Source organism: Perca fluviatilis, chromosome 10, assembly GCF_010015445.1.
Source record: "Perca fluviatilis chromosome 10, GENO_Pfluv_1.0, whole genome shotgun sequence".
Lineage (NCBI taxonomy): Eukaryota > Metazoa > Chordata > Actinopteri > Perciformes > Percidae > Perca > Perca fluviatilis.
The window spans coordinates 17,651,813-17,678,404 of record NC_053121.1 but is presented as its reverse complement, the minus strand read 5'-3'; the positions used below and the strand labels follow the sequence as shown (position 1 = coordinate 17,678,404).

General features: G+C 42.1%; 1 protein-coding gene across 1 annotated transcript; it reads right to left on the bottom strand.

The window, feature by feature from the left end:
* Positions 1-1,608: 1,608 nt before the first annotated feature.
* fgf16 (fibroblast growth factor 16) lies at positions 1,609-8,208 on the bottom strand. The gene is made up of 3 exons (XM_039812575.1): positions 7,056-8,208; positions 5,370-5,473; positions 1,609-3,078 (listed from the first exon to the last, which is right to left on the bottom strand). The coding sequence occupies exons 1-3, from the start codon at positions 7,357-7,359 to the stop codon at positions 2,833-2,835; spliced, it is 654 nt and encodes a 217-aa protein (XP_039668509.1). The 5' UTR covers positions 7,360-8,208; the 3' UTR covers positions 1,609-2,832.
* Positions 8,209-26,592: the final 18,384 nt, after the last annotated feature.

Genomic DNA, 26,592 nt, shown 5'->3' with positions numbered 1-26,592 from the left:
CCTATCTGAAGCCTGACAGATGGTGGATTTTTTTAGGCTTATACCAATTTTTATACCAATAATATCTGATAACACAATATTGGGCAGTATTTTTGGGGGCATTTTATGCCTTTATTAGACAGTTGACCGATGAAGATGAGAATAAATCGGTGGAGAGAGCCCCGCAATGATATGCCGCAAAGGTCCCGAGCCAGACTTGAATCAGGCACGTTGTAGTATGTGGTCAGTGTCTTAAACCACCTGACGAGCAGAATATAGACACTAAATTCAAAAGTTGTGTCTTTAGCAGCAAATTTGAGCAGTAAAATAAAATTGTCAGTGCTCTCTGGAGCGCTAACTCTGTAACTGGTAATGGTAATGGTGAAGATTTATTTATTATTTACCTTCAAACAGAGCCAGGTGAGCTGTTACCCCTGATTCCAGTCTTTATGCTAAGCTAACAGTCTCCTGGCTCCAGCTTCATATTTATGGTGCAGATATGGGAATGGTATTGATCTTCTCATCTAATTCTTAGCATGAAAGCTAAGCATATTTCCGAAAATGTAGCACTATTCATTTAACAGTCGGAAAGCAGATAGCTGACACATGCTGATGCACTGTCCCTGTATTTCACACCCATAGCACTTAGTGCCTTTGGTCCCACACTCTTCTCCCTTCAATCTTTCATCTATTTTTCCCTCTGCCGGTATTGTTTTCATTTCTCAGTCTGCCAGGGTTTTCCCCTGCATGTCTTTGACTTTTCCATTCCCTTCCCCCCCAGGGGAGCTTGCTCTCACAGCTTACAAATATCTGCCAGTGGAGAAACATTACAACTATTGCAGATGTTGAAATGTTGATCCCATCCCCTCTCAGCCCTAGATTACCACCACTCCAGGTTTGCGGCACATCCCTGCTGGTTCTCTGCGGCAGGCAGCTGTTTCTGTCCATTGAAAGGCTGCAGACTACACCATAGTGGGGTCTGTGAGGCCCCTGCAATGAACAACCAATCACTGCTTTAAATCCATGCTGATGTGTAAAGCCAATTAGGAGCCGGGATCCAGTTGCATAAGGAATCCGATTTTGTACGGTGGATGTAGGCTGACTAAGACCTTATGGAGACAGAGAGGGCCTGAGCACATTACTTGGTAAAGGGTTTATGAGGGCAAATTGGCATGGGATTGTATCGTGTTCTCCTCTGGGAGAAAAATCTGCGGTATGTTTTAACCTCCATCTTTTGGACAGCAGGACAAAATGCCATGCAGTCATTGCTTTTAAAAACATTTAAAGGTATTTTATTAATAATGAGTGTGCGGCATAATAATGGTCTTCCATCAAGTTATCTTACATCAGAAAAAGCCTAAATTGTTTGTGTCCAGACAAAGGAAAGCTACATTTCAATGTCGCTAAGATGGCTCTGTTAATTATCAGGTAAAAACCACAAATGTAAACCTCATGGTGGCGCTGGAGGAAAAGCTAATAAGAGAGTCAATAAGAGTCGACCTCTGGGGACCATGAATGTCTACTAGATTTTATGGCAGTTGAGATATTCAAGTCTGGACCAAAGTCCGACTGACCGACATTGTCCTCTAGCTAGCATGGCTAAAAAAAAAAATACAAGGAAAGAAAGGCAACATTCACATAGATTCTACATCTGGTTTTAATTGGTACATCAGATTTTTAGCAAAGCAAAAATAGTCTCTCACAATGAGTTCTCGATAGCAGGACAATTTTATTGTCATGTTCATTGCAGTTGTTTTGAGTGTTTGTAATTTCAGTAGAATCTACAGTCCAGATAACTTCAAGTTCATTACAAAATAAAGTCTTTGCAATAAATAAATATATAGATTTATATTTATACTTTATATGTAGAAAATAAATATATTGTACATCTCATAAATAGGATCACCCATATGTACACCTCAGCTGCTTGCATTTTTAGTAATGTTCCTGACACTTTGAACATTACAAGTCACCATCCTTTAAAAAAAAAAAAAAGCCCATCACAATTCTTTACAACCACAGTCAGAGAAGTGCTTTTGTCCCGAGCTTAATCACTTGTTTTGCATACAATTCCTACAAGACGCCGCTTGATATTTTATTTAAATGTGATGAATGAGATCATTAGAATCAAATGATTAAATGGGAGAGTAAGTGAGCCTACAGCTGGGACTGGGGATGTGCAGTAAGTGCTCTTTCATCTATCACACATTCATCTTAGAGATTGTATTCCCCTCTTTCATCTTTGATTTTGAAGATGACTTAATAAAACTTCAGTTCGCCTTTTAACAGTTTGATCTCTGCCTCGCAGACATTCTTCTTCTTTAGTACCTGACTATCCCCAAACCTGTCACTTGCGTCACATGCGTGGAACACATAGTTTCCTCTTCTCCGATCTCTGTGTATGTGGAATGTTCCCTTTCTTACATTTAACTGTGCATAGTGCGAGACAAATGCACAATGTGACGTCTGCAGTGCTTCCCGTCGTTTTGAGCTCCTGAATGTCTTCTCATAGTCAACTATTCATTTCAGTATCTACGCATTTATCTCTAAAAAGTGGTTATTGAGAAAACATGGCACCTGATTGGATCAGCCCACAGCTGGGCGGTCATGCGGGCCTTCTCCGTCCACGTCCATGCAGTGGTTTTACAAGATAACTTTCCCGCCGACATCCAGGGAACATGCACAATGTTTATGTCAGTGCTTGGCAGTGGGCCAAGGCACAAACACAGTGACCTCAGGGGGAGCTGAGGGTAAACAGTTCTGTACCAGGTCCAAAATATCCACAACACCCCCTTTCTCTTGTTTTATGTCTATTCCTCCGGATGTAACCAGTTCTCCAAGTGTAAGCACTGGTCACCTGTACTGGAATAAGTCCCTGTACGCCTGAGGGATCTTCTCAATCTCCACCGGCCTGGGTAAGAAGTGGGTGAGTTTCTGGTGTTTTTTAGTCCTGTTGCCCTCCCTGGGCGAGCCGTCTTTGTTTAAGGCAACGTAGTAGAAGCGTCCCGTGTCTGTGTGCTTGTACAGAGTTGAAGCGTAGGTGTTGTACCAGTTCTCCTCAAACTGCTCCCTGAACACACATTCTGCTGTCAGCTTCTTCTGCCGGATAGAGAACACAGCACATCAGTCATATGCAAAAGTCCCGCTCGCACCACATTTGCATGAGAAAGAAACATGAATAAAAGCAGCTGAGATTGAGATGGGTGATGCCACTTTGCATCCCGATTCCTCATGTGCTAGTTTGTGTATTTCATTACCTATTCTGGACTGCATGTGAAAGCTGAGTGAACCAGTAGGATCTCATTAAGGCAGGTGCTCATTATGACAAAAGTGGGGAAGTCATTACGAGGTGCTTTCCACTTTACGCCCCACACCCATTCCTAAGACCTGTTAACCTCTAGTTGTGAATGGAGAATTGTTTCCCTCCCGTGATGCAACAAGAACAGTGAGCAGGCGTACAATCTTCCCTCGCTCTCTCACTTTGTTACACACACACACACACACACACACACACACACACACACACACACACACACACACACACACACACACACACACACAGCCTCTTTCAAAGCCTCGGTCTTTACTGACAGCGCAGCATGAGCGATGGCTGCGGGTTCAGCAGGTGAGAGTGTGCTGGCTGAGTGAGTGTGTGGGAACAATAAGAGACATCAGGGCTAGAGCTACTCTGCTGCCAAGACCAGTCAGTCATGCAGCAAGAGGGTCGAAACTCAGTGGAGTCAGGGGTATCACCGAAGGCCAAATGTGAACCCTATTCGAGGGTGTCACTATGTCTCCCACTCTTCCCTCCTTGACACACTCTGACTTCGTTTTTTGGCTGTTAGGATGTGGCTTCTCTACACAGCACAGATAAATGTTCGTGATCAGTCAGTCTCTGCCTTTAACACACGTTACAGTTGTAGCAAGTGCTTGTGCAAGAGTCTCGGTTTTTATTCCAGCAGCAATTTTGTTGATTGGCTGTCAGGCTGTGCTTGGCTGCGGCTATGTGGTGGAGCTGTTGTCTGTAAACACAGCCCTGAGGGCACATGACTGGGCCAGCTCCATCCTAATACACGCACACACACACACACACACACACACGCGCACGCACGCACACACACACACACACACACACACACATAAACCTCATCGGATCAAAAGCTTGTCAAGGTCTGGCAGTTGTGGGACGGAAGCACCCTTCTACCTGTTCCCCTCCCCCTTCCACCTCCTGGCCTCTCAGCTCCAGACAGATGTGTCTACATCGCTCCCTCTCTCAGTCAGGTGACTCAGTCAGGTGTGCAATTACCCCCACCCCCACAAATCACTGCCTCCCACCTTCACTCCCCACCCCCCCTCCCCCAGGGTCAAAGCTTCAGGATGCCAGACTCTGATAGCACGCAGTAACAATATCTGCACTTTCAACATAATGGCGGTGCTTAAAAAGTAGCCTCTGTTTGAAATGTCCAGAGCCAGGGGGAGTCTGAGCCCTGAGAGGCCCTCAGGTAATGCCCTGGGACACCTGATACAGGTAACCCTCACATACTTCCCCCTGATTGTCTTTATCTCTTCCATTTCCTCTCTCTATGTCTCCAGATACCGACCGCATATCAGAGAAAGTCAGCCAGGATGAAAAAAAAAAAACCCATCCTAAATGTTCTCTAGATACTACATTTACTGTGGAAAAGCACAATATATTTAACGCTGCAGTCCGAACTTGAGTCCAGCTGTGTACAGAGAGGTGATCTCCACCAAATTCAACACACAGCACACATCCAAAGTGACTCCAAACATTTCTGTCTCCACTTTGGGAAAAAAATGTAAATATTTCTGCATATCTCGAGACTAAATGAAGAGGTTGGTTTGCTCTCTAAAGCTGCAAATTCTGCTTTCCCTTGTATCCCTTCGCGTGGAAAACAATAATGAACAATGAACAAATATGTTAAGTTTCTAATTTAGTTTTCTTTGCTACTGCCAGACGCTGTTGCTTTTGGTCATTATTTATTGGATATATTGTCTTTATTAATTACTCTGGTCCCCATACTGCAGAAGAGGGAAGTATGTGACAGAGAGTGTGAGACTCTGTAAAAGAAACATACTTGTTTTGTCTCACTGTGGTTTTCCCATCTGCCGCATACAGGAACCTTGATAACAAACAGGCTCTCAGATTGCTCCTGAAAACGTATTTTTGATAGCTCACTACCGACGTGTATTGTAAAAAAGAAAAAGAAAAGGAAAGACAAAAAAAGTTCATTTTCTGAGAGTGGCTGGAAAATAGTGCATTCCGTAAAACAAGTAACGTGTGTCGAGTGCCAGACTTGTTGTGAATGAGACCCTGGGCTGCATGGCGAGGGCGGGGTTGGAAATGAAAGGAAGAGGTTTTTTCGACTCACCGACCCATAGAGCTCTCCTTTCTCATTCATGCCGAGGTAGAGTCCAGCGTCTACCCCTCTGATGCTGACCAGACTCACTGCCAGACTGATGAACTCCAGGATACCTGAGGTCAAACAATGCACACACAACGCACAAAAAACAGTCAGGGGAGCCCACAAGCAAACCACCCCCTCCCCAGCAAGTGGCCTCCATTTGTGTGACAGCAGACCAGTCAAAATGTGCACCAGTTAACTGGTTTTGGGAGCTTTATTTTTGCTTTGGTGGTTTACTGCTCCTCCTGTCATGTGGCTTCATAGTCACCATTATCCCAAATGTTCAAAGGAGGAAACTGCTCGCATCTCCATTAAACTATTGAAAACAATGCTGTTTTAAGATCACAACATAACTTATTTTGTCTTCCATTACAGCAGAAAAGACTTGATTGAGGTTTTTTTTTTAAAGTGCACACATCACTCATTAAATCAAATGTGGTGTCCATAAATTTGTGCATCCTGTCTTTGGGACTTCCCACTGGCTTCTAATACAGACTGAGAAGTCCCTTTCATGAAGCTGAGATGTGGGTAAGTTGTTTAGTGGGCTGCTGCTGACTCACTTGGCAGTTACCGTAAAGTGTGACTTCAAAGGCACGGGGAACAACCGGTACAATGAAACGTTGTTGTGATGCAGAGGTTAGCCAGAGAGGATCCAGCTGGCCTGTGCTGACTGGCACAGGCCAGCTTACAGCCACCTGGTCCCCATCTCCCCGAGCTCATCTGCTGCCAGAGGATGACAGAGAAGAGCCCTCTCATTTTTTTTTTGTGGGGCTAGGAGTGTGATTCGTATCCCTCTAATCAAAGCCATGTCTTCCTTGCAGTTCTGCAAAGACCTTGCATTTTATAACTAAGTGAAGCCAGAAACAAACACGCGGACCACCCATCCCTGTAAACCGGCTTCTTTTGGCTTAAGTCTGAACATTAAACCTTCCCTGAATTCCGCAGCGGTCATGCTTTAATTTCGGGTTATTCCGCTCCTTCCGCAGCGAAGTGCACCTGTGAGATGACCGCATGGATATGAGGCGCGAGACATGTGCGTGTCTGCCCTCTGACCTCATTTGTTTATCGTTCTCCCGCGAGCCGCACCTCGCTCCATTTACATCGATTAGTACCAAATCTTCAGAGCTGCGGGGGCGCGCGCGACTTGTTGCTGTGACTGCGAGACGCGCACGCGCTGCTTGTTTGCGGCTGAAGGAGAGACACCTGCCCCCCACGCGCAGCGGGGATTGCCGGAAAAAAAAAAAAGGTGTGTGGCGCTGCTTTCCTGCGCGCCAGGTGACAGTGACGCACGAATGAGTATTCGCTGGGGATGTGCGTCAGGAAAAAGCCTCTGAATTAAACGCACTTCATCCAGTTTTAGAGTGACAGCGGTGAAAATGATATTTAGTGATAGTAGGCTACACGATATATTACATGGCAAAACTGTAATTAAATGGAATACTATTGATAATTGCTTACCGGAGGCCATGGTTCATCCCTTTTAATGTATACCTCTCTAACCGTGATTGTATATAATAAGCTGTTAATTGGTTGGTACTATTAAACGGAAGGCACATTTGTGTCAGCTGAGACAGACACACGATATGGCATAATCTTCAATCTGTCGAATTTCTCAGATTTAGAACAAGTTAAATGCTAAAGAAATAGTCTCACCAAATCTGCTGTGATCCTGTCTTGTCCCATGCACAGTCCCATTGGGGATTATCTCCAGCTGAAAGCCGGTCCTGCAGTAGAGTTGCCGCCGCCTCAGGATCCCTTTGAGGTGCCCGAAATCCGTCGGCGACCCCCGCTGCAGCCTCCCTTCAATCTGCCCAAGGCGCTCATTCAAGCCCACTGGAGACTCCGGTAAGGGCATATTCCCGAGTGCAGGAAAGCTTTGTAAATCCAAGTCGAGTGTCCCCAAAAAACTCCCGACCTCTGCCATTGTGTGCACAGCTGTCAAATTAAGCGGAGGCATTTCAAATGTTCGGTGACTCAAGAAGGGAGAAAAGTCCAAAGCGTACCCAGCGCGCCGTGCTCCTCCAAAATCAGCCGCGTCCTTTCGGGTTATTGATCGTCCTTTGCTATAATCATCAGTTTGATATCTCTGTTTATCAGATGGAAAGACTCTATTATATACATACTCCCCACGTATTCTCACATTGGATATTCAAACACAAGCCACGCCTGGCTGGCATCCCTTCTTACGCGCATCAGTTTCCTCACTGAATGTGAACTTTCAGTCCAACTTTTACCACTGATGATGCCGCTGTCTACAGGTTTTTTTTTGGTTTTTTTTGTCACTGCCCTCTTTGAAAGCTGTATCTATCTTCCGACCAAGCAAATCCAAGTCCAGAAGTATCTTCTCATAGCTCCTGTGCTCCTGATTGTGGTCCGACGCTGTCTGATAAAACCACATCGCCCATCCTGGCGCAGGGAACTCTGGCAACAGTTCGTGGTGCATTAAAATGCGACACAGATGCAGAAGCAAAGATCATCATTGTTCAAACACAAATGACAGCTGGCACAAAGCCGAAAAGCTACTTTTATCATAAACTGCAACAACCATTCCACCACAAAGCCAATCCATAATTTACTGGCTGTTTTTTTTTTTTTTTTTTTGGTCACACCATAGCCTCTCCTTGAAACAAAAAAAAGGAAAAGAAAGGAGAACCACAAAGCATCAGGCGAACGTTTAACCCCACAGGATTATCTAAATAACCTGTGCACAATCTCAGATCAATCCAACCTCCTGCACAAGTATCAGTGCCAACCACTGGACGTTTTCATGAGAGCATTTTCTCCACCTCCTTGTTGGAAGCAGGTGCTTCCTCGCCCCTCTGCACAACGTTTGCAATGTGCTCCAGCAAACCAGCAGCTTAACCACTTGTACTACTGGCAAGGAAGGGGAAAAAAAAGGGAAAATACAAATCCTGATGACGTGTAGTATCAAATCTGACTGCTGCAGAGATTGTATGAACCTCTGGAGTCATCAGAGTTTCTGTTAGATTTAGAATTTCTTTTAAAACCTCTCCAACATTAATCTTTCAAAACGTTGATTTCCCCAACTGACTTTTGTGCAAAGTTTCAAATAAGCTGCTGCCTCTCCACAAGAGTCCTGCTGCTTAGTAATTATGTAACTACATGAAACAGGAGAGAAATCACCACACACTCTGAAAGAAAGATATAAAGGTATATATTTAACTACTTAACTGTCATAATTCACAACAAGACATCCTCCCTGGACTAGCACTAGTGGTGGAGGAAGTATTTAGATCCTTTAATTTAGTAAAAGTAACAAAACATACATGCATTGTTAAAAATCAATATAAAAAAATAAACTACTGTAAAAGTCCTGCAGTCAACATTTTTACTAAAGTAGTAGAAAAATGTACTCGTTACGCAAAAAAACTGTACTGAAAGTAGCATATTTCTGTTGAGGTGGTGCTAATTTGAACTTTTATTAAAAAATGTTTAAGATGATCACATGTTATGGATGTAAAATCATAATCTGTAAAGCACCAAGTAACTATTGCAGTCAAATATATAAAGTGGCATTAAACTTGAATACTCAAGTAAAGTACAATCAAAGCAAGTACATTGATTGAGTAAATGTACTTAGTTACTTCACATCTCATGTCAGCTGAAGCCCAGGTGCACAGTGAGCTTTGCCACCATACACATGAAAGGGAACGCAGAGAAAGCCACAACAGGAATAATGAAGAATAGGTGTAATTTATGATTGAATGGGGATTTTGCATCTCTTCTGTGCACAGTGGGGCAACGGGTCCCAACTTGTGGCTTCTCAGAAAAAATATATAAACCGCAGCTGTTTAGTGAAGACTTTATTTCTGTGTGAGGATCGAAATGAAAACAAACTCCAGGAGTGTTTTAATTAGTTCACTGTTCTTGAGATATCAGTGACAGCAGGACAGGTGGGAGGGGAGGGCATGATTACATCAATAACACCGTTTAACTATTAGGCATGTTATTTTAGACCTCCTTCAAGCTGTTTTCGGAAACCCCCGTCTTGAGGGGGAGTTCTCTCCTTAGAGCTGCTCATCTCAGGCAGCAGCAGCAGCTTCCCTGTAGAGAAATGGGAGTTATGATGCTTCCATGAATGGTGACAAATAGGACGCTAAAATTAACCAAAGTATGTATGATTGTTTTGATGTCACCGTAAGGCTTTGATAAATTTCCCAGCTTCTTGCTTTTGGCTAATTCATCAACTTTTGTGGCGGCGGTGCAATTTATTTGGAGGCAGATGTGACTGGCTTTGAGAGCTCCTCTGAGTGGGATACAGTATGATTGACCCTCCAAAGCATGCAGGCCTTTTTCACTGCTACTAATTATGCCACTATAAATCTCACGGGTGTGTCATGGCTGCATTGAAGTCAGAGGAGGGACAGTGGCTTTCAGCTGGTGCGGGATATGAAAGGTGGTGGGGGTGATGAATGCCCATGGGCCTCTGCTTGATGAATTGGGCAAGGGGTTGACGAGGAGTCAGGGATGGTCAGGCTTTGTGCGAACAGACACCAGGGCCCTCGCTGCAGAAGAGGATGAAAGGAGGATTCGTCTCAGCTAAAGGGTGGAAGGAGAGGGATTAAAGAAAAGAGAGAAGGAGAGAAAGAAAGAAAGAAAGGGATTGAGCAACTGAAACAGAGTAATAGAAAATTGAAAGGAAACACCCAACCCCCGTTTCTTCCCTCCTCGTGAGCATGTTCTGACTTTCGCTTACTGTCCATCTCTTGTGTACAAAACTGAAATCAATCTTACAGGCTATTAAGTGTTAGAATAAAAATCTAGAGGTGGTAAATTTTGATTTCATTTCGGGGGTTTTTTGGTAGCTATTAGAGCTACATCTGTTGCTGGTCAGCTATATTTTATAGTTGACATGGCAGATTTATGGCTGCAGACACACACACAAAAAAAAAAAAAAAATCCAAAGTTAAAATGTTACCATATGCTGAGAACCTGCAGAGGATATAGAAATGAAGATAATGACCTCGAGTGCATGGCTGCAGCTTTGAAGTTGCTCTTCCATGAGTCACAGCCAGAGAGTCGAGGTTTAAAAAATGAAGTTAACTTGCAGCAGGAATTGGGGGCTAATAAGTACCTCACCTGTTTATTTGGATGAGACAAACTTCATATGTGTCCTCTTCAGAGGGGTGAGCAAAGGTCGGTATGTTGTACAGACTGAGGTGTGTTTGATTCGATTATGGAGCATGCTGGAGATGCTTGTTTGAATCTGTAGAGTCCTTGTTGAAGTTAAAGAAATATTTTTGGGGGAAATATGCTTTCTTGCTGAGAGTTAGATGAGAACACGATAGCACTCTCATGGCTGTATGGTAAATATGAAGCTACAGCCAGCAGCCGGTTAGCTTCGCTTAGCATAAAGACTGGAAACAGGGGGAAACAGCTAGCCTAGTTCAGTCAGAAGGTAACAAAATCTTCCTACCAGCATCTCTAAAGCTCACTGATTAGAACATCCTAACTCTTGAGAAGTGCTGGTAGAAAACCAACACTTTGATTTTTTTTTGTACGTATTAAACAAATAAAACACAATGGGAAAAGTGCTGGTAGTTTTTTGCTTTTGGGCCATCTGTTTCCCTCTGTTTCCAGTCTTTACGCTAAGCTAAGCTAACCAGCTGTTGGCGGTAGCTTCATATTTGACAGACAAACATGAGAGCGGTGTTGATCTTCTTATCTAACTCTCGGCAAGAAAGAGAATAAACGTATTTCCAAAAATCTCAAAGCAAAGCAATCCCTTCTGTGATGTTGCGCATTATTTGTGCAGATTTCTCAACAAGATGCTCAAAAAATGTTATCCTCTGCATGTAAAGAATGTGAAAGTCCTGAAACAGAGGGCCCCCTTCCTCTCATACTGGTTACAGGGGAGCCAGTTGCAGCTTCCCTCTACTGTGATGGATGCCTAGTTTAGAAGAAGGCCTCCTGCTGCTTCTGATGGCTCACACATAATCACCCGATCTGGGATCAGGTTCCTCGAACCCCTCTTAACCTCAGCCAAGTGAGGGCATGAAAAAAATGTCGGACTCAATGTCAGCGGCTATTAGGTATGAGCCCTTGTATCTCATACCACTCGGTTAACAAGGCGACTAAAGGGGTCAGACCCCTGTGTTTCCTGGCTAGCAAAGCAGCACAACCAAGTGTAAGGGCTGTTGAGTTTAGCTGCAGAGCAGAGCTACAAACTCCCAGTGAGAGAGAGGAGAGAGGACATCATCTGTTCTTATTTTACCTTTTGTCAAGCAGCATGTGGAAAATGATCTTCACTGTGAGTTATTTGCAGAGCTGGATTCCGTGTTATTTCATTCCCTAGCAGAGACATAACAGAGAGGGTCTCCTCTTTCACGCAGGTGGTCCTTCGGCCTTGTTCAAGGGCGCTGTGTGCGCAGGGGCAGGGGTGGGAGGGGAGTGGCCGCCGGGGCACAGACAGATGCATGCGAATTTAGGTAATGGTGTAACATTTCAGCGCCTGCTTTCCTTGGCCACCCCATATAAAGATAGTGTTAATTAATGAGTTTGCTTTGCTTTTAAGCACTAACGAATGGAGCCCTCCGGGTTTTGAGAAGCCACTAGTATGCAAGGAACACAGTCTAAAACCAACATTTGTTGTACAAATTGCTTGCATATGTTCTTGGGAGAGGGAAAAAAGATCCTTGTCATGACACACCAACAGAGATGTCCCACTATTTCTTTTATTTTTTTTACTCGATGGGAAAACCTTGGTAGGAATATTTTAAGTTTGTCTCCAACATTTTGGTTTAGCAGTTAATTATCCATAATCCAAACTTGTGGTTTTGCTGTTTTCATTAGTCGGCTGACTTAAATATAACTGGAACACGAAATGCTGTATTTTATGGTGTAAACGTCCTACTTATCCATGATATAAGTAGGGTTGTTTTTTTTTAAACTTTTTACTCGCTGATTCTTCAGGTCATTACCACAGCCACTGATTCATCAATGGGTTTACCTAGTTAGGATTGTACTGCCTAATGAGTCTAATAGTCTGCTCGTGCTTCATGATTGACAAGCTGAAAGGAGCCCTCACTATCTGAACGATGTTCCACCTGTCCATCCACACTGATGACTGAGGTGCGGTGTAATAACATCAATAACAGCTCGACTTGTGTTACTCAGCTCTGCAAAGGCTGCGGTCTGATGTTAGTGAGTGTATATGCGTGATCATGATCCTGTCTGATGAGGGAACAGGCCCTCAGAGCGAGACTATTATTCTTACAACAACACAGAGCAGGAATCTACCCTCAAACAGATGTTAGGAGCCCTTTGTAGAGCCTTTGGCACGGAGCCCAACCCTACCTATCTGCACAGCTATTTACATGGCAATCCAGCTGCTCAGTCTCTTTTTCTCCTTCTCTCTCTTTCTTTCACCCTCCCTCACCCTCTCAACCCGTGTCTTTACATTTACATTTCCTCCCCCCTCTCTTTCTCTTCCTCCCTCCTTCTCCCCCCTCACTGTTTGAAATCAAATACCCCCTCACATATAAACTTTGATCAATCAGACGTACTAATTTGTTTAGCTGAGGAGACAGTGACATACTGATGCAGGTTCAGTTACACAGAGATGAAAAAGGCCAGGCGTCCCGTATCTCAGAATATCTCGGTGCTGACGCAAACCTTTACCCCACACTTTATATTTAGTCTTTCCCTTTCACAGAAAAGACAAATATATCCCAAAAATGTCTACCTGCTACGCTGACTTATTGTCCCCTCATGTCCAAGCAGATGTGGGAGGGAAGGATTTATAATGATAACTGTTCCTGGAATCAGAGTTTATATTTGCTTTCTCACTAATCTTATGAGGTGATATAAAATGCTGTGCACTTTTATTTTAGCCAGCATGGTCTTTGATATGTGCGTAGCTGGAGGAAAGTCATTTGTTAAAGTCATTTATTTAATTTGATTTAACTCATCTGTCAAGTTCAGAGTACTTAAGGGACTGTAGAGAAATTATAGGACTAGGGAGATGGGCTGAATGTTTCTCTTTATAAAAAAGAAAGGCCGTCCCCATGTTTATACATTTTTCTTCGGACCTCCTCTTGAGTAAGAGAAATATTCGACACACCCCTCTTACTGTACAAAAGGGTACAGTTATTTTGACCACTGATTACTAAAGATGTATCATGAATTTAAGATAATCTTGCTAATGGAGCAATCATTTTCACATAGACACTTTAAAAAATGTTTATGTTGCAATAAATCTCACAAGGGAATAACAAACTAAAATATGAATCATTTTTGGACAACCCTCCCCTCAGCAAAAAACAAAAAAATACAAAAGCGCCCCTTTTTCTGACCCTTCCCTGTAATAAATTTTGCACAGTCCCTAAGAACAGGAGCCAAATTGTGGTTGTTAGAAACAGTGATAGAAGTGTGCATATACTATATTTATCCACTCATTTAGGACAAGTTCCTAAATGTGTAGCCCTGTGTGGTTTCGACACTTTTTGTTGACTTTATTGTCATTTTCATAATGCTTATGGTTCAATAACAGTCACAGTGGCTAAAACTATGCAAAATAGCATAGAGTTTTTGAGCTCAGAGAAGAGGGTGGATGTGGTCCTCATTTACAGGCAGCTCAGTTGCAGCATTATCATAAGATGATAATTAGACAGGCAACCTTCATGTAAACAAAAGGCAGTGAAATCGAAGTCCGCTGGGGCCCTGAAGCTGGCCGGCTCGTCAGTAGAGGGTGCTGATGTTTTCCCCTTTCATAGCCCAGCCAACATCTCAGATTGCTTAGGAATCATGCAATGTCACGCTATGACAAATGGAGATACATTAGTTAATTAAAGAGGGGAGTTCAGAGCACGGTGACGCAGATTGTTCTTTTTTTTGCTTTCACTCTTAAACATTCCTTCGTGTCACGATACAAAGGCAGAGTCCAACTCGCTGACTCTCCTGGCGTGATTGGATGAGTTCTTTCTCAGTTTCTGTAATCAAAACTGCTGCAACTTCTGACGTAGTTTTGCTGTTATTCTCCGCGGTGCTGTTGACTTAAGTGAACAGTCAGATCTGGTATATTAGGGGAGGTAATTTACTGTCTAGAGTGATTTACAGTTTGGGGTGATTGTGTGCCTGTGCATGTGAATGCTTAAAGTTTGTTTACCAAATTGGATTAGCAGAAAGCATGTTTTTCGCGTGCTCATTGACATTAAACAGTTCCTCCACCAGAAACGTTTTAATTGACTTAAAGTTATTTTTGGCAAATGAGGAAACGCCAAATGAACTAATGGGGGCAGCAGGTTCAGTATTGATGATTTGTATTGGGAGGCTAAAATGGAAAAGAAAGCACAGAGACCCACTGTTTTCATCTGAAGTCTTTGACTTCTCCGTCTTTGATGTCATAGGGGCGAATAGTTGTTCGGTTGAGACAGTCTCTCCGCTGCCAGAAACAAGGCTGGAGGCTGAGACAGGTGCACTGCGTTCATCACATCCTGATGGAGGAGACTGAGGGCCAAGATGTTGTTCTCAACATATTGGAAGTGTTTCTTAACAGATGGAGACATGTGCTGTCCAGAAAGAGGGGAGAGAAAAGGGATGGGGTGGAAAGCAAGGTTTCATTTCCAATGGCACGAAGGACATAGAATAGAGTAGATAAAAAGAAAGATAGAGATAAGAAGGAAATCAATCAAGAGTACATTTTAAAATTTTGCATGTCCAAACATTGCGATTAAATATGATACATAGTAGTAAGAGCAACTACAAAAACCTCTTGTGTTGTAACTGTCAATCTAGTCTGATAGAAAATGGTTGAGACTTTGTTTATTCCCAGGTTTAGACTATAATATCCAGCTGCAAATTGTGCAAAACCACAAGCAGGTTAAGGATTTTCCCTGAGGAAATCTTTTTTTATCCAACGTCTGTCATACTTCTCAAGCACGTCTTAGTCGCATATGTTCTTCCCCAGTCCACTCCTCTATCTGTGTTTGTATCACAGCTTTATTTCTCTTGTAAGGTCATGCAGCTACAGCTGGCATCAATATGGCAGGGCTTTTTTTTTCTGTCTGAGTCCAGCGCTGGAAAGTTATATTCATAGGGCTAATCAGTTTAAAAGATAATGAAAACAGAGATTGTTTACAGAGATTAGGCCCTTGGAAATGGAGTAATCAGTGCTTTGAAAGGGCATTGACAGCGGTGGGCTGGATTACTGTCTGTAGAAACTGAGCAACGCCGCTCTAACTCTCCATCTCTAACAAGCTCTCAGAGCCCTGATGTCATCACAGATAGAAGATAGAGTACATTATCCTCCATTCCTCTCCATTTGCTTCTCTTTGCTGGAATGAAATTACTCAACGTTTAACAGACGGGGCACCTGTCAGCCAGATGTGTTTGAGTAATGAACAAAGTGTAGGATGAAGTAAGCGTTTTGACAAAAATGTCCACAGAAAAATTAATCATGGGCTTAATTCCTTCTCAGCCCACATTGTTTAATACGCTGTATGATTTATGTGACAAAGGATTGATTTATTTCAGAGCAGATATGCTGGATTACTGTAGGAAAGTCACCAATTCAAGCCCCTTGGAACATATTTCATGTTTTCATAAGCATATGGATTATATACTTATTTTGATAAAAACTGCATTAATACAGGCCAGCCATTGTATGTTTTTTTCCCCTCTTGAAGGTACAGTAGGTTTTAATTTGTGTGGCTTATATAGTGTTGTTTGTTGGCCGAGCTATTCTATCTGGTTCCCACTTTATTGATTGGAGAGACACATGGGGCCCCAGTTTAATTGGGGAGGGGTTCCCTCATAAGAGCTCACCCCAGAAAAGCCATGAAAGTAATTATCAGTATCTCAGATCTCATCCACTGAGGGGGGAACATATGTTTAGGATTTGGACTTATACAGGGTTGCCCCCCTCAGCAGCCAAACACGACTTGTATCCCTTCGTAAACTAGGCGCGCAGGGCGAGTACACATGTAGCAACATGTCTTCTGACAGAAAAAAAGATCTGGTAGAAAGATAGATGAAGGGTTTATGTCCAAGAAGATAGTGGGTTTGATGTGCCAGGACAAGAGGTAGAACAGCTTGTTTTTTGGCTCACGATTTGACTCAACATTTGGCTGTTTTCTTCTTGTTATTGATGGAAAGAAGGGGGGGCACCAGAACTAAATTCTAATCTTTTTTTGCTCCAGTATATGTGACCATTTGCTGTAAAATACACAAATGTAAAAGATAATACATAAAACCAAAACCAAGGGTACTTGGTGGCTTTGTTTGCTCTGTGACTGATCAGGAAGACTTTAGGGAAATGATTCTTTTGGAGAGAAGAGGATGGGCGTGAATCTTTTGTCTGAGTCCACTTTTGGCGACGAGGCACTGTCAGTTGAGCAGCCCAGTGAGGCTAACCCCCGGCCCTCCGCCTCTGACCCCCGGGGGAATCTTTATTCTGATCAGAATACAGGGCAGAAACCTCCTATAAAGTCACACAATAAAGTGAAACAGAGACTTCTTTGGAGAGACAAAGGGGACAGATCACCATATGAATGTAATTTATCTTCCAGGATTCTACTTTTACTGATCAAACTGTCCTATTCTGCCTACAAGATACCTTTCTGTACTTCTACAAAGACACAAGCATGAACTTTTTTTTTCTGTTGGTGCTGCTGCTGTCACATTTTAAGCCATCTTAAGACTGATGTAAAGGTTTGGGTTTGTAAAGCCCTGCATGTATTCCAGAGGTATCCATTAGTGTAATGCCGTTGTTTAGGAAATCTGGCTGTTTGATTGCGAAGGAGACCCTGACAGTGTACTTGACAAACAGTCGGCTGATCCATTTCCTTCCCAAAGGAGAATGACAGGGGGCTGCCTTTGCTGCGAGTGGCCCCACTGTGCGCCTATAAGAGCTGAAAGTTGGGTGGTCTGTCCATCAACGGCAGATTTGGGGTTAGGCCTGAGAAAAGCAGCTCACCCATATCAGTTTCAAAGAGTGAAACCCTAAGCGCCGGCCGCTCTCTGCCCGCTGCAGCCTTATATGCACAAAGACACCTGTTGTTCGACTCTCATACAAAGCCTTAATCAATCTAGGTGTTTGCAGCCAAACAAACACAAATGCCATCTTGTATTCAGTTTGTGAAGTTTCATGTGATTAAAAAACTGTACATGTTTGTGTTCTGCTTTTGGCCAGTTGCAGCGGTTGGATAACAATGCCAAAACACTGATTACACACAATTTTAACATCAGGCCTTGCAATATTTAAAGCTATTTGAGCCATATATGTATTTCCATTTACTGTCAGTCTGCGACATGAATGAGACAGTAATGCAGTGCTAAGCTGTAGGTCACTCATAGTAAGGTAAAACATTTTCTGAGCAAGCTGAAACTTCGGTGCTCCAGGACACCAGGATACAACTCCCAAAGAAAAGGAGTCTTCCAAAAACTTTCTGGCTGCTCCATCCCTGTGGTCCATGCTGAACAAGCCGAGAATGTGTCAAAGTTTTGATTCATAACGAAAAGACCTGTGTGACCCCATATTTGTCAGAGATGTATTTTTTTTTCTGTCTTTTTCTTGTAACACACCGGGTAAATTATTTCTGAGTCAGCAAGCGAAGCCAAGCTGAGGTGATATTTGCTCGTTGCTATTACAAAGACACTATGGTGCTTTGTTCATGGCTACTTGTACCTCTTACTTCTTACTTGTTATGAGAAATTACATGTTCAGTAACATAATTATTTTCGGACAACATTGGTTCATTGTGTTTTTACTCGGGGTGGGGGGCAGCGACTAGGCGTCTCTGCCATGTGAAGGCCAACCATTACATTTGTATTCAAGTCAAAGAAATTGTACCCAAATTGTGTATGGTTTAAAAAAAGCATTAAATACATAAAAAAAATCTGTTAAAGTTTTGTTGTGTTTTGCACATCTATAATATGTCAAAACTAGACAATTGAAAAATTGCTATTAAGTTTGCAGTAAGAGCATCCATTAGAAACATTTAGCTCAATAAATAGGGGGTTGTACAATTAAACTTTGTTGTTCCCTCTGGCTGGTGTAAACAAGTTTCATATACAGCACAACAGTGATGGGAAAGTTTAAAGAGTGGCAAAGAGAAGTTTGCATTTTTAGGTTATTTTTATTGCCATAGTTTACGTTAAGAAAGCCTAATCTCACTCCCGCTGGCTGTACGTCTGATGCTATTTAATCCAGTAGTTAAACAGGGGACAATTAAGAGAGACTGAAGATTGTTGAGGAAAGATGGGATTGGTTTCTACCTAAATCTTTCCAGTAGAGGGGAGGCAGATATGAATAGCAGTGGTAATTTGATGAGGCGCTGCCTCTCTTTGGGATCACACACTGAGAGAAGGCCTTGTTTACGTGCCAAATGGATTTATGGAATCAAACAGGAGTTTTCATTTCCTTGTTTGAGTCGACGTGCAGGGGATTAGAAGGGAAAAAATGTGGGCAAAGATAAAAGTAGTTATCAGACACACCGTGGTGGAACAAAGGCTCTTTGGTTTACCTGCAGGTCGTTCTGATTTTCCATTTGGCTTTTAACGGTGTCTTTATGGTGCACTGTTGCTTTGGTTGAGAGTTCAAGAGGGTTAGATGTTTCCATGGAATTTAGGATCAAACCATGATTAACTGAAAAGAAGTTTGACTTTTAGTTTATTTATCTGCACAGGTAACAAAACACAGAAAAACCCCACGATATATGAATTAGAAAAAACAATTGAGCTGGTAAGACCCAAACTGATTTATAAAATGACTTTTCACAGAAAATAAACAAATCAACTGAAATTAAAGCTCCCATGGCATAAAAATGTCACGTTCTGAGGGTTTTTTAACATTAATATGAGTTCCCCCAGCATGTCTTTGGTCCCCCAGTGGCTAGAAATGGCGATAGGTGTAAACCAAGCCCTGGGTATCCTGCTCTGCCTTTGAGAAAATGAAAGCTCAGATGGGCCGATCTGGAGTTTCCCTTTATGACGTCATAAGGGGCTGTGGCTCTAGTGGCTGTAATTCTGCACCAAGGCTGAATTTCGGGAAAGAGACTTCAGATACAGTATTAGGGGAGCATTAAGGCCTATATAAAAGCATCTAAAAGGAAGCATGTCATAGGACCTTTAAACTACTTTGGGCAAAATCAAAAGGTCACTGTGTAAATGCAATAAATCAATAGATTATGAGAGTGTAATTGATTATATTCATGAAAAGTGTTCTTTGTCTGCTCATTACTTAAGTGTTTAATGTTCTGCTGATGATAAGATTTTGCATCTGAATTATTTCAAGGATCAGAACAAATAACTAAATTTAGCAACTAGCAGAACATTCTACCTTTAGACAGAGCCAGGTTAGCTGTTTCCCCCGTTTCTAATCTTTTTTGCTAAACTAAGCTATAACCATACAAACAATCTTTACATTTAACTCAGTAAGTATATTTCCCAGTATGTATATTAAACTGTGGCCTGATAGATGTGCAAATATTTAAGACTGTTAAGTAGTGAATGTGTGTTTTAAACAGCACTGCCCCTTTGGCCTTTTCTCTGTGGTTAAAGACATCTTTAGTCTGTTTTACAATGCAGAGTTGGAATCAAACCCTCACTCTGACTACCCTTTGTGGTTCCAGGGGGTGCAGGTTCAAATCTGTCAGTGGGAAGAGACAGCAGCTATTTCCTTTTAACAGCTAGTCACACTCTAATTTAAGGCATATAGTTGAACAGCTGAGTACATGTGTATGTTTTCTGCTTTTTGCATGCTTGCATGTTTGTGAGCATATTTGCTTTTTCAAACTTGAAAAGGACACTCAAATTCACAAGTGAATGGGTCCATCCGCCCTTTTCACGTTCTGAAAGTCTGACAACATCCCTCTTAAATCATTCTCTGATATCATCGACTTCATTTGATGTTTCCAAAAAGTTAAATCAATATCGCAGAGTACACAACATCAGCTTGCTGCCAGCCACACCAAATTGGATATGAAACTTTGCTGGCTATCGCAGACCAAAACAGCAACTTCATGGAGGAAATATGGAACAATTTGTCAAGGCATTGTGTGTTTTTTGACTTTAAACATGCTCTTATTGGCTTTTGCGTGTGAGGCACAAGTGAGGTTATTAATTATCACAGTCTCTCAGCTCTAGTAAAGGCAACAGCTGCATTTCATAGAGGACTTGCAGGCAGCTTTGTATATAAAGAGAGGGACAGAAATAGACCTTTACGCCTCAGAGTGATGGGTTTTTCACAAACTGCTATCAGAGAGCTGGAGTGAACATTTACTTGTATTTACTACTTCTTTAGAAATTCATTGTGCATAACTTGTTTCCCTACCAGAGCCCTGTGTGCAATTGACCGATAGTTAAAGTTCCAGTCCAGACACTTTTTAAAGTATGTAAAAATACTCTATGATTCATATTTAGTTTAACATGGTTTTGTCTGAAAAGGGGCCGGAAGCAAATCTGCTCGTTCTCCCTTATTGAGGAATTCTGGATCTATGATTATTCAAATATACAAATATCAGGGGTGCGATTTGTGAAAAAAAAGCAGAGTGGGGGATGTTTTTTGATCATTCACAACCAAACAACACATGCAATAATGTAATCCCCCTACCAATACCATGGATATAGTGCCAGTCGGCCAGCCACACCAGCGCTGGAAGTGGGGGCCTGGAGCTTTCACTTGGCAATAACCTTACACTTATAAACAAAGCAGTTCCAGAGAGCATTTGGGTCAGTCACCTATGCGTTTTCCGACTTTATTTGATGGGAAGTAAAGAATACACACTGACCCGACACGACGTAAACAAACCTCCGACCAGGGGTCACCAACCCGGTGCCCATGGGCACCAGGTAGCCCCCAAGGACCACATGAGTAGCCCTCAGGCCTGTTCTAAAACTGAAAATTGAATATTGATATTATCTGTTTCCCACCTTGTTAAGTCATTGTTGATAATTATTGTGAGAAATCATTAACATGATCAGTGTCTTCACATAGATGAGTATCATTAATCATTAATAATCAGATATAACTAAAGGCAAACTGAGCAAATTTGTTATTTTAGAGTGTATCAAACTGGTAGCCCTTCGTATGACTCAATACCCATGAAGTAGCTCTCAGTTTCAAAAAGGTTGGTGACCCCTGGGTTAGACTCTCATGGGAAAGCTAATAAATTGTTTTGTTTTGTTTTAGCAACAAAGCTAACGTTAATGGATGGTCGATGGATAAAATATGGACAACAAGACTATCAATACTGGAACTATGAGTATGGATTTATTGTTCACAAGTCCCCGAAAAGATGCAGAAGTTCCAGACTGGATAGAAAAGCTTTTGTAAGGCCTACGATCTCACTGGAGACAGGACAGCATCGGAATGGCACAGCTGTTAGCTTTCAGAGGAGCCATCTTACCGATGTTATTAAATCATTACCTAATTAACTGCGCATTTTGTTATCATACAGTGGCTTGCATAAATGTACACATCAATGCTAAAGTTGACTAAAAAGAGGAATAAAAAAAAGAATTGATCTTAATGCCTTAATTAAAAAAATTAGGAAAAATCCAACCTCTAAGGACACCAATTTTCTTTGTGAATGAATAATGTATCGTAAATATATAAATATTATTCCTTAAAATAGGCAAGGGAATAACACCCAGTTAATTTTCCATAGAGAGGGCAGATTTTTTATTTTAAAGCCAGTTATTTCTGGATCCAGGATACTATGCATCCTGATAAAGTTCCCTTGGCCTTTGGAATTAAAATAGCCCCACATCATCACATGCCCTTCACCATACCTAGAGATTGACATGGTTTTATTTCAGTTAGCCTAATAGCTGGTTTGATTTGCATTGAGAGATGATTTAATGGAAAGTACCCCATGCCAATCTCTAGGTATGGTGAAGGGTATGTGATGATGTGGGGCTATTTTAATTCCAAAGGCCAAGGGAAATTTATCAGGTTGCATAGTTTCCTGGATCCATGAAATAACTGCCCTTTAAAAATAAAAATCTGCCTGCCTCTATGGGAATTTAACATAGGGGTGTACTAACTTATGCCCCCTGTATTTTAAGGAAGAACATTTATTTCTTTATGATACGTTATTCATTCACAAAGAAAAGTGGTGTCCTTAAAGGTTGGATTTTTCAAAAAAAATTTTTTAATTAAGTCTTATTACTTATTACGTCTGATCATTATGGACCTAAGCTGGTCACATTAGTAAGGCAGCTGTATACCGGTAGCTAGTTAATTAAGCTGACGTTAGCTCCATGAGTTTGTTGAAAATGCTGTGACCGTCTGACTTCTTAATATTTCCAGCGGAATCATTTTAGAACAAGAATCTTGTAAAGGGGCCTTGAATGTGCACTTGATGGCTACAAGCACATCATGCTAAAAGAAAAGTATCTTAGCATTTAAAGTATGATAAGGAACATGTAACCGCCAAGTTGAGTCTTTAAATTTTTTTTTATAACATAACCGTGGAAAAAGCTGCTAACGTTAGCCTAAATTCTGACAGTATCCAGGACCAGCTTACACACAGTGGGGGAATTCTACACTGTGGATGTGCTAGTCGTGAGCAGGGCTTTTGTTTTTTCAAGACATACCCTGTAACACAGAAAATGACCTGGTTAGAACTTTATTTAGTTAATGTGTAGAAGTACTAACGCTACTACTAACGCTAGTTAGCTGGAAATGTTAACGATTGCAGCTTACGTAAGCGCAGATGGACCATTGGATTTGTTACACTTCGTTCTTGTGTTTTTGGGTTTCGGAGGAACAAAAGGACCCTCCGAACTCTTTAGATGTCAAATATCTCTCCTATTGCAGTCTTGTGCACAACACTTCAACATGTGGAGAAATCCAAAGCTCGTTCTGGCATTCCTGGTTACAGTTGCTAAGATGTGATTCGACAATCGCTGTTCAGGTGGAGGGGATTAATGGACAGTCAGGTAGCAATAAAGACAAGTTCTGATAGACGGTGACTTTACTATGTTGTGGAAACAGAGGATAAAGGCCTGTTGGTAATAAGTACATTTCCCTCTGTTGAATTCGGTATTAGGAAGAGACAGAACACACACAGCGGCAGCTTCTTCGGAAGATATGAGCATAACCTTTGAAGTGACTGGTGACAGTAGTTCATATATCTGGCGATGGTTTTGTCAGGTGGACTGCTGTCTATAAACACATTCCAGAGGTCCAGACATAAGTCATTTTCCAGAGAAGGTGGAGAGCAGCGATGTTAAAATCACAGGCTTGTTTAGGTTTTGCAGAGTGATCACTGCATTATGAAACTTTACATCTCTGACCCCGGGATCTGGAAATGCCCAGGTGGACACATGGCTTTTTCATTGTCCTCACAAAGCCTGTCTATTGTCTGCCTCCTCTCTCTGTGTCTCAATCAGAGACTCTGACGCTGCTCTGCGGATGCACCTGGCCCATAAGGTTTCACTCATACGTCCTCCGCCTCGGAATATTAAAACGCTGACAAAAAGTTAAACTGAGTAGTGCTGTCATCTTTTAGCAGACTGCTCTGTGGTGCAATATTAGGTGCTATTGTCCTGACAGTGTGACCAGTCAGTAAGATTTAAAAACAGCATGGTCTTTATTGGGGGATATCATGTTTTTCGGGGATGAATGTAGGATTATTTGAACAGCATGGGCTGGGCTAAGGGGCTGATGTGGAAGAAGTCTAAAAGTGGCTCTGACTTTTGCTTTTAGTCTCAGCTCCTGCTTATAGGGGCACAGACTTGGTGTGGATCGGCCCAGTCATGAGCCTAACAGATGTGGCCCTCTCTCTGTTCCTCGTCCAGGCTGCCATGGCAGTCGTTCAGTTATTCTCTGTCAGAGGTTCAGCCCAGGGAGTACAGGTTCGGGCCTTGCGTGCGCCCTCCCCAATGTTTACCCTTCATCCTGTCAGCATGGCTGGATACTTGGCTAAAAACAGCCAGCAGCTGATGATGTCCAGGACTGATAGAGGTATCTGCTTTCATTAAGGAAGACTCTATTAGCCAATGGTGTGAATTTAACGTTTGTTCTTAGAGGCCAAGCCTCAAATAAATGAAGGGTTATCTATAGCTCTCTAATTGAAACCACCTTGACTCTTGTTTCTTTCTCTCCCTCCATCCCTCCATGTGAGTGATTTCATGACTTTTGTCCATTGGAGTCACAAGAAACAGATGTGAGCGAGATTCCTGCCTGTTTCTGCTTTCGATCGAAAACTTGGTAGATGGTCGGATTGATGACATTTTGTTTGCCTATGAACATGTTCTTCATTGGATTTATGGAGTGTCTCTTGGCTTTCTAAACACCTGCTGCGCTGAGGCGGATGGCAAATCAAAGTTGATACTCTCACGTCTCTGACATTGCCATACAAAGGAGAGTCAAACTGAAAAATGTAATTATGGGAAAGAATACAAAGTGAAAAATATCTCTTGGTTGACATATGACTTGTGGAGATTTTGTAATGCTCATAAAACAGATAAATGTGTGCCACAGAGGCTACATGATACATGAAGGAGAAGCAGCATCTATCATTAATTTATGCCCTATAAAAAGTATTATCTTGACAAATGATACTATCTGCAGCACAGCATAGTTAGGGATGAAATATGACTAATATATCTTCTTGCTTTATTATTGCAGCCTCCAAGAATGCTGTACTTTCATCTTCTTACGATTTAGCCGTGCATAAAGTGTTAAATCTGTGTACAATGAACAATATGATATACAGCTGAGGCTATACATTGCTAATTTGTGTATTTGTGTATTTGTGTATTTAGCAATGAAATGCAGTGCCATTTAATCAACTGCAGTTGAAAAAAAAAACAATTAATGTTGGATCTAAGTGTTTTCTCTGATTTGTGTTTAACCTGTGGTTAACCTGATAACTCTTAGAGCAGCTCTGGAAAGTAGAATGATCCTCTATTCTTTCCCCGGCTACAGAGGCCCCGTCACTTTAGATTAGCGCTAACAGTCAGCTGCACCCCGGCCTGCTCTGTCTGGCAATCAGCTCGAGAGTCTGAAACACCTGCTCATGTTAGGCAGTTTCCATGGAATAATGCAGTAATTCCATCAGGAATTGATTGGGATTGTGGGGAAAAAAAGCAGGAAAAGGGAAAACAAATATGCGCCTGCACATACAGTAGACTCGATTGAAAAGAATGCCACTGTTTGTTTTTTCAAGCAAAGGAAAAACCTCTCTTCTTTTACCAAGGGAGATCAAAGGAGGTTTTGTGATATGAGATGGTCTTGCATGCACCGCTTTGAAGGGAATTAGACCCCCCTGTTCCCCCGGTGCAGTCTGCTGCCCCCTTTGATAATTGTGAAGAAAATATGAGCTGTTATATCTGCTTTGCCTTGGGTATCTGTCCGTATTTATAGGCGTCATGTTTAGCTCTATATTCGGATAAAAAAAAAAAAAGCTACTCGCTGTTTGAGATTCCCTGCATATCCAAGAACTTTAAATCAGAAGTGCTGAAGGCAGAGCAAATTAAACATGAAGTCTCTCAGCTGCTCACACAACTTTATGTGTTTGCGGTATTTTCTGTTAGCTGTGTTTGGAAGACATGCGTCTCTTTTACTGCAATTCCTCCCAAAGCCCAAAGAACTCCATCACTTTTCTTCAGACACCGACTGTTTTTCATCAGTGGTATCTTTATCGACACAGGAATACACACATGCTCAGTTCAGCCAACCCCTCTGACTTTGGCTGTTGCAGGAGCGTTTCTTCAAGGTTGCACCTCCAGATCTGTGAGAATCATTCTCTCTCTGGCTTCCATGCTTCCACCATTTTGACAAATAACACTTAATTCCCACTCCTTCCAGAGGGGAGGATAAGTGTTGCTGTTCTTGCCAGGGTCGAACACGCTGCAGGGAAGACATGATATCAAAGGGCTGGGGAGGATTTGGAGAGTGAGGAAGCACACCTCTTGGGCCCTGGAGAAACACAACCCTTCACACATCATAACATCCATCATCCCACAAGAGCGCCATTAACATTGTCATTCTTCACCCAGTGGAGGACAGAGCACCTTGCTCAAACTGGATTTCTCTTTCCGAACATGCAATCTGAATTCCTTCATTCCTTTCAGAGCATCCCTCTCATAACCTTGTCCTTGGGCGTGTGTTGTTTGTTTTGACAAATTGTACTTCAATCTAGCAAACCACGGCCTCTAGTGGTTGCCAAAGAAACACAATATGACATGTGATTGAAAAGATGAAACAAGCTGTCTTTTC

Excerpts from the sequence above, each read along its gene's own strand:
- fgf16 (XM_039812575.1), bottom strand. The coding sequence starts at position 7,359 with ATGCCTCCGCTTAATTTGACAGCTGTGCACACAATGGCAGAGGTCGGG. Across the intron at positions 5,474-7,055 it reads ACAGGATCACAGCAGATTTG|GTATCCTGGAGTTCATCAGT; the intron begins GTGAGACTATTT and ends GTTTGACCTCAG. Across the intron at positions 3,079-5,369 it reads AAGGAGAGCTCTATGGGTCG|AAGAAGCTGACAGCAGAATG; the intron begins GTGAGTCGAAAA and ends TCTATCCGGCAG.